General features: G+C 31.3%; 1 protein-coding gene and 1 long non-coding RNA gene across 2 annotated transcripts; both read left to right on the plus strand.

Annotated features, from left to right (window-relative positions):
- The first annotated feature begins 3,382 nt into the window (after window positions 1-3,382).
- LOC114731321 (phytosulfokines 3) lies at window positions 3,383-4,270 on the plus strand. The gene is made up of 2 exons (XM_028918459.1): window positions 3,383-3,527; window positions 3,644-4,270. Exons 1-2 carry the CDS (start codon window positions 3,411-3,413, stop codon window positions 3,776-3,778), a joined length of 252 nt encoding a protein of 83 aa, XP_028774292.1. The 5' UTR covers window positions 3,383-3,410; the 3' UTR covers window positions 3,779-4,270.
- A 1,123-nt stretch (window positions 4,271-5,393) lies between these two features.
- Window positions 5,394-8,659, plus strand: LOC114731323 (uncharacterized). The gene is made up of 3 exons (XR_003738911.1): window positions 5,394-5,404; window positions 7,161-7,293; window positions 8,526-8,659. It is a non-coding gene; the product is annotated as an uncharacterized LOC114731323 (long non-coding RNA).
- Window positions 8,660-8,684: the final 25 nt, after the last annotated feature.

Consider the following 8,684-nt stretch of genomic DNA (forward strand, 5'->3'; position numbering starts at 1 on the left):
CGATCTATATATCTCAGATTTTTGCATTGCAGGGGAACGTGATTAAAAATCCTTTTGTAATCTAATAAAAATCTTACAAAAAATTTTTAAAAAAATGAAGATGAGACCTTTTTTAATAAATGATTATTAGTTGGATAGAAATAAAAGATCAAATGAGATAAATAAAATCAAAATTCTATGAAAAAACTTAATCAAATGCAAAAAACTAAATTAAAGTAAATTAGTAGAAAGAAATGCATAGCTTTCAAAAGTAGGCATATTTTTTTGACTTTTTTTTTCCCAGATAACTCCATAGTCCATACTCGATAGGATACAGTCCCATTCCTTTATCCCCATTAAATGGAATCATTGGGACACGTACTCCTTTGGGATGTTGGGGCATTCCTTCCCATCAAATCAAAGGCGAAAGCAAACATTTTTCCTTTCTTTTCTTTTTAAAAAATTAAATACTTAAATTTACATAGTTAATACTTCTATGCTCCTTAATATAAGATCTATTTAACCAATTTAATTAGATTAAAAAATTTAAATAAGTTAGTTAATTATAACAAATATGAATTTTTTCTAAAATATTATAATCATCTTCCTTAATATCTTCTATTTTCTCCGACTTGATTATGATTGAGGGAATATCTATAGGGATAATTTAGAAAAAATTGATAAATATGATAAATAGGACTTATATTTAAGACCAAAATTAATTCAACAATTAGGTTTTATATTAAAAGCTAATAACAATATTAATAACAAGGGCATGAAAAATTTCACTTACTCCTAATTCAATGAAAAGAAAATAATTTAAATATAGATGAGCTTAGTAAAGATAGACAAAATCGCTTATATATATATATATATATATATATATCATAATAACATCTAAAATATTTATTTTTTCCAATGAAGTTAAAGTTGGAAATTGGAATGATGAGGAGGAACTCAACGACCTTTTGTTCGACTCCACTCTACCCAACGGAGGGGCATTCATACATGTGGACCAGAAAAATTCTGCTTTGACTCCTTCAACAACCTAATTATGCCTTTTTAAGCCGCAAATATATCGCCTCTCTCTCTACTTACCTTAATAATCAAACAATTCCCCTTTGTATTACTTTTCTTAAACCAATTCCTTTCTCACTATTATACTCACCCACCACCTCTCCCTGCAGGCTCCAAGTCAACATCGTACAATTTTACAATATTCTGTACATATATTTTAATTGTTTCAGTAATAGTTCCACATTTTTATCCGCGAAATGGAGTATTGCAATGGGATTTGTCACGAGCTCATGTAATAATGTCACAGGAATTATATATGAAAGTGATCATTAAGATTTAAGAATATGATCTTATTGGAATAAATGCTGCATCTTGTAGCTTACACTTGTTTTGAAGACAACCCTAGAGACAAAGTAGCTCTAAAGCGTGAAACTGTGTCGGCGTTTGATTCTACATTACAACTTTAAATTAGTCTTAGCCGAAAGCCCTGTGGCCTTTGACATCTCAGTAAAGGCTTAATAAGTTTCCTCCTTAATTAAACTTTTGATTTAGGAATCTTACCTACTGCAACATACGGTTCTGTTACTTCTTTTTATGCTGTTTTTTTTTTCCTTGTCCATTGTATAAACAATTTATAACATGTATGTCAGAACACTTCTTTGTAGGTTTAATAACTCGCCGTGACACTAAAAGAGTACAGAAGCTAATTTTGTCCCCCACCCCCACTTCTTTATTCACGCTTAACTATAATGAAAAAAAGCAGGGCATTAACTCTCTTTAAGTTATTTTTTAAATTTGCTGATATAACTTTGTTGATACTAGAATACTATGCTAATATAACCTTGGAGATAACTGTTTTTACTGTCAGATTGCTTTCGTGATCTCCGACAAGAGGGGTTTTTTTTATACCACCTCTTGTACTAAATATAAAAATTGATTGGAGATTATAAATATGAGATCTTAATCCACTTTATTTGTCAAATTTATAATTTTAAAAAATATCTCTATTAATTGTAAGATATCTTCACCCAAATTTAGTTTTAATGTACATGATTGAATAATAGTAATACAGAAAAATCAACACACATTTGATATAAATAATTGCTTTAACTAATTTTTTAATCTGTTTAAATTAGTTATTTAACTCTTATATTAAGGACCGGAAGTAATATTAGTTTCTTCTTCATCTGTACTGGGAATAATAATAATAATAATAACAAAAATAATTTCAGAATCCTTTCATATATATACTTTCTTATCTTGGGCTCCCTCTCCATAACCAAAATATCAGTACTTTGCCTTAAACTTCATTTCTGTAGGCTCGAATTCTAAAGATTTCTCTTCTTGAAAGGCGCACATATGGATAACATCTCAGAAACGTCATCACAAGATGATCTCTCTAAAACCACTTGGTATATACAGCTGGAAGTTGGATATGCTTATTACTCATAATAATCCATATCTGCAAAACGTAACACACTAGTCTTCCAACAATTAATACTCAATCCTCATATATACACAAAAAAGAAAGCATTTTTCCTTGCTGACAGAAAAAAAGGGAAATAGTAGAAAGTCAATAATAGCCTCTTATTAAATGCGTCACTCCATATCATACATTATATTGAAGACTAGTATTCCACAAAAAAAGATCGTGGTCAGTTTTGCACCTAACATTAATATGTGAGGGAGCCAGAGAAGTGACCTTATCCAAATTCTCAACTTCGTTTGAATGCTTGCATTTCAGAATTTAAACGTGAATCTCTTCTCATATGAATTTGATCAAATAAAAAAAAATGGTAATACAACATTCCAAATCAGCTGAATCAGACTCGTTTGACTCTAGCTACTTTGTGTGTGAATGCTTTCAAGATTTTTACACCTAAAATTATTTAGGAGACTTGACAATATGATATCACCGGTTATGCGAGAATATTAAGCAGTAGTCACCCAAATTATGGAACAAATTACCAGTTTTTTTCACCAGCTGGGAATATATTCTCTGGGCACTTTAGTGGTGCAGAAAGTGCAAAGCTAGCATTGGGAATCTGATTTTCCGTTGCATTACATTATTACCTGATTCCTTTCCTCCATCTATTCACAAAGTAGATTTTTCTGCTCATCTTCTTACCCCACCACCCCCCTCACTTTATTTTTTTTAAAAATAATTAAATATGAACCCCAAGACAAGAGACACAGTTTTTGAGTGAAGGAGAAGAGTTATAGAATGTGATAACTTTTCTTCTTCTTTTTTTTTTTCAAAAAAATTGTAAAAATGTCGACTTCATAGAATGTCCAGCTGTGACAATAAGTAATCCTGTTCAGACCAATATTGGCCTCTTTCTGATCCTCTATAAATAGGCTTCTTCAAGTCTCAATTATCTGAACTCACAGAATTTCTTCACATAAAAGCAAATATGGGAAAGCTCGCAGCCTTGTTCTTCACTACCATCTTCCTCTGCTATGTTATGTCACAAGCCTCTCGCCCTCACCCCGCTTTCCTCAAGGATTCCTCCCCAAAAGCGCCACATCTGGTTCGTTCAATTTAATAATTTTCGCTTTTCTCAAATGCTCTGTTTCTGGTTTAATAGCTTTCGTTTCATGACTTCGATCCATACATCCTAATAAGGTTTTGTTTATTTGTGAGCAGGGCGTTGAAAGTGAAGCAGAGCATGAGTTGACGGTGGAAGAGAGGTGTGAAGGCATCGGAGAAGAAGAATGCTTGATCAGAAGAACACTTGCGGCTCACGTTGATTATATTTATACCCAGAAGCATAAACCTTGAAGCATCCTTATATAGCAAATATACATAGTATATAAACTGCAAGAGTCCTCGTGAGATATTTTTGGTGAGATATTGTGAGAAAAGGAAGTGTTAATGATAAGGTTATGTACCTAATTTACAGGGTGAGTAGTGATTCTCCATGATGAGCTTGTGTTGTTTGTAAGAGTTTGTCCAGTTTCATTGAGGTCACGACCCAACGTGCAAATATGTTAATCAATCTTTGCGATCGATCGTAGGCTTTTCGAGCGACTATATACGAAGCAAGTGGTTCATACGCTGTTCATCTTCTGGGCTGCTGTGTTTCGAAATCTGTAACTCTAAGGAGAAGGAGTGTGTATGTGTGTGTAGTGTGTCTTTTGAAGGATCATAATTGTGGATTTAATGCTACTTTCTCTTGTTCACCATGATTCGCTTGGTGACAAGTAATGTAATGGTACAGTGAATTACTCTGTTTTCAATATTCAATGGTATGCACAAGCTGAGATTAATTTATGCTAGTTTCAATCCTTAATATAATAACTAGTTTGAGAGTTAAATTTGATTATAAATATAAAATATCAATTCATTCTCTACCCCATATTTATTATTGTCTTTCTAAACCATTTCTATTAAGTGGACATGTTAAAGGAGTTTGTGTTATGAGGTAGTTTTAATATAAATGATTTAAAAGCACATTTTAAGAAACCAACGCATATTTTTTTACGAATAATTAATTTAACTAATTTTTTTAATCTATCTAAATTAATTAAATAGATTAGGAGATAGTATTAGTTAACATTACACATTAATTTTGAGAATACATTTCTTTCTTGTGTATAAAAACATAATTTTGGGAATATATAAGGGAAGATGGAGAAGCGCCCCCAACAAATAACGCAACACATATGCCTCTCGTGTTTTCCTTTGAAAAAATTGTAATTAGGTCCCACCTAAGAGACTTAAATACAAAAAAGTCTCTTAAAATTATTAAATTATTATAAAGTCTCAAGAGGCTTTTTTGCAATAAATTTTATTTGTTTCAATACCAAATTGTTCTTATTATTTTTTTAAGTTTGTATTGATAACTGAAAGGGCTGTCATTAACAACTTAAGGTGCAATGATTGACAACTATCGTGGCAGGTATTGATAATATATTTTTTTAGTACATCACAAAATGTAATACATGAGTTGTTAATACCTACCGTAATAATTGTTAATTCTTATGTCTTAAGTTATCAACGACTATTCTTTCAGTTGTCAATATAAACTTTAAAAAAAGAAAGGTAATTTGATAATTAAACAAATAAAATTTATTACAATAAGATCTCTTGAGATTTTAAAATAATTTTATGATTTCAAAAAAAAATTTTATATTTAATTTTCTTAAGTAGGAACTAATTATAATTTTTTCTTTTCTTTTTCTGGTTGGAGAAGCTTGAAGGCCACAAAGCATCAGTATTCATCAATAATTGTACCTTATGAAGGAAGAGCGTGAGAGGACAACGGAGCCAATGACCTTTTCGCATTCTAAATGTATAATATAAATATAAGAAGGAATAAAGGTAAAGGCGTAATTAATACAAGCAGGAAACGCTAGGGTATTGGGAGCAGTCCCCACCCATGGACACCACCAAGCCACCAAAAGCGTAAGTGAGACGTCAACTTTACTCTCAATATTGTTTTTTTTTTAAATTTTTTTTATATAAAAAAAGTTTCGATAAATTGGATTGCGCTTACTAGCATCAAGCTATTCCTCCAAACATCAAGAATACTTATAGATGCACTTACTAATCACTCATCAACAAAACTCTCATTCTAACAACAGAATTTGAACCTATAACTCTTTTTTTTTATGCTAAAACATAGGTATCCTTCTATTAAAGGTAATTCTATTCGATGTACTATCGAACATTAAATATGAGCACCTCTCTCAATGAGAATTCGAACCTTAATCCGCCACATTGTGAGGGACTAGTTCTTTCTGTTAAATTCAATCCCGTTGGTTGAACCCATAACTTTATATGTGATGAACCAATTCCTCACCACCTAACTTTTGTGGGCTTCTCTCAATAGTCAACCGCACTAACAATGCTCTCATCAATGCATGCGTGTAATACTCAGGAGTTTGGGTTAACCCGTATGACCCACTTACTCTAAGTGGGTTGGAATGAAGCGAAACAAAAACTGCAATGAAAATGAAATAATTGCATTTTGGGCTGCTTTACCTATGGGCTATATCCGCGGCCCTCGCCGCCCGCTTTCTTGCCGTTCACCTTCGCCCTTTTCTTATTTTTTGCCTTTTCACTTTTACCTAAACGCTGAAGCATGAAGAAAGAAAAATTGTATTAAAGAAATTTTTGTTAGTATTTAATTGCAAAATTACCTTTTTAATTTGTTGAGTCAACATTTTCTTTTATTCGAAGTAATGTTATTAAAAATTAAGAACTGAAACTACACACTGTAAATTTAAGAGATTAAATTAAAATTTTATATAAAATTAAAAATATAATTAATCTCTGGTTCCTTATAGTTTCATATGATTTTTAATTAGATCTTTATAAAATTTTTTCTTTTTGTCATATCTTTTTACTTTCACATGTTTTTAATTAGGTCCCTCTATTTTATTTTCTTTTTATCAGGTCCTTATAGTTTTATTTATTTTTTAATTAGATCTATTGTAGTTTAAAAAATTATTTATTGAATTTTTTCTTTAAAATTAATTTCATTTTTAAATTAATAATTATATAATTGGAGAAAATAATTAATATAATCATTAATTAATTAATAATTAATCAGAATAATCAATTACACTTAACTATAATTTATTTATAATTATATTATAATTTTAGAAAATTTTATTATTATAATTTGAATTTTATAATCATAAAAATTAGAATTGAAGAATAAATAATATATATGTTTAACTAAAAATTTAAAAAAAATTAACATAAGATTATTATAATAATTTATTATTAATAGAATATTATTATTTATAAAATAAAAAATAAAAACTACGAGAACTTAATTAAAAATAAGGTAAAATAATAAAGACCTGATAAAAAGAAAAAAATTATAAAGACATGATTAAAAGCATGTGAAATCATAAGAACCTTATAAAAAAAAAGTTATAAGAGCTTGATTAAAAATCTGTTGAAACTATAAGTATTTGCATATTAATTGTCACCAAATCTTTCACCATTTCAGTTACTTTATCATTTATGCTTTTTTTTAAATCTTTGGAAAAATTTTCAATTATGCAAAAGGGATTTATGTTGTATGGGTCATGGAGCTTTGACAGATTTAATTGATGTGGGCTTTTCACATCTGGCCCATCTTGGTCGGTGCCTTGCCTCCCTCTAGTTCCTCGCTTCTGTCGACCTCGCTTCGCCTTTTGGTGGTGAGGGAAGGGAGATGATAGCTGAAAGCCTCGAGTCTCCAAGGTTGAGAACCAATACAAATCAAGCACGCCGTAAGTTTTGATTATGTTCGGCAGAAGTAGATTTCTTTCTTTTCCGATGGTGATTGGAGCTGTCGTGTAAGACGTCTGTGCCTAATGTGCTCTCTTTTGATTTCTGGATTTTTAACCATCTTTTGCCCTCTCGTTGTATTAAATCACTAATATCAAGTCTATTGAATAAGTGACTAATTTCACATGCGGAAGTACAATTAGAGGTCATATCATTCATATTCGGTAAGCGCAAATGATGTCTTGGTTCTTGCTTTCATAACGTTGCTTGGTTGAACGTTTCTGCATTTGATGATTTCTTGATTGATATTTGTATAGTCTTTGTGTTGATTCACCCAAATTGATTCTGATTGTTTGTGAAAGAACTTTACTTCTCGTCCAATTGAGAAACTTGCTGACATTACAATATAATAAACGTATTTCGTTTGATTGAGTTCTATTTGTTGAAGATGATTATCTGCAATATTAGACGTGTATGCATTAGAATGATAACTTCGAAAATAACTACTTCCAAGAAGCGCTCTAGTGTGTTATTTAGTGTAACTTCAGCTAGGGTCTACTTTGTTGAAGCTTTGTGGTCAGTATGCTGCAAGCAATGCTTAACATAAAACTAGTGATACTGAAATAGGAAAACTAATTTTTACAACTTTAAAGCAGTCTGAGGTTTCAAACGAGGACTAGAGCTTTGCTGGAACAGAGGGATGAAGTGAATAATTTTGCTGACAAATTGCACCCAAGCTTTCGACATGGCTACTAGGTAATTTAATGGAAATCACCCAGTTTATGATGTACTAGAGGAAACTTGAAGCATTATTGATTGGAATTATCATGTCCAAATTAGATTCATGTATAGGGAAAAACAACTCTCATGCTGATATGTTGTCTAGGATATCTAGGAACACTGATTGTAATTTTTGTACCTTAAATCAAACAACATCTTGCTACAGGGAGGTGGTGAATGATGATGGGTTTGGAGAATTCCTATTTCGAGTCTTTGTATTTTCATTTCTTGTGAATGATGTTTGCAATTACCATTCAAAAAGGGAGGCAAAATTCCAAATGAGAAAGCCTGAATTTAAGTTGAAAATTGTGGTTTTCCAGTTAGCTCCTGTCTGGTGCATCCTGTGCTGTACGGATATTTGGTTCTATTGATTCATTCTGTTTTAATTCCTTTGTTCTTGATATTACACTTCAAATCAGCCTAGCCTGCTTTAAGAATTTCAAATTTTTGAAGTGTTAAGTTATATGCTTATATTCGAAGGTCTCATTGTTCTTTGGATGCTCGTGTGTGGTCTTTGCAGGATCGGTGTGGTTTCTGGTAAGGCAATATTTGGACCACCAATTGATGAGTATTGGAAAAAGAAGCTTCAGGAAGAAGCATCAGCAAAGGAGGAGGACTCAAGCTCCACTTAGCTCTCCATCGCATTAAGTCTTGCCATAATTGCTTTTTCATTGGACTG

This window comes from Neltuma alba, unplaced genomic scaffold, assembly GCF_004799145.2.
Source record: "Neltuma alba isolate B1F8T4 unplaced genomic scaffold, ASM479914v2 tig00012821_pilon, whole genome shotgun sequence".
Taxonomy (NCBI): Eukaryota; Viridiplantae; Streptophyta; class Magnoliopsida; order Fabales; family Fabaceae; genus Neltuma; species Neltuma alba.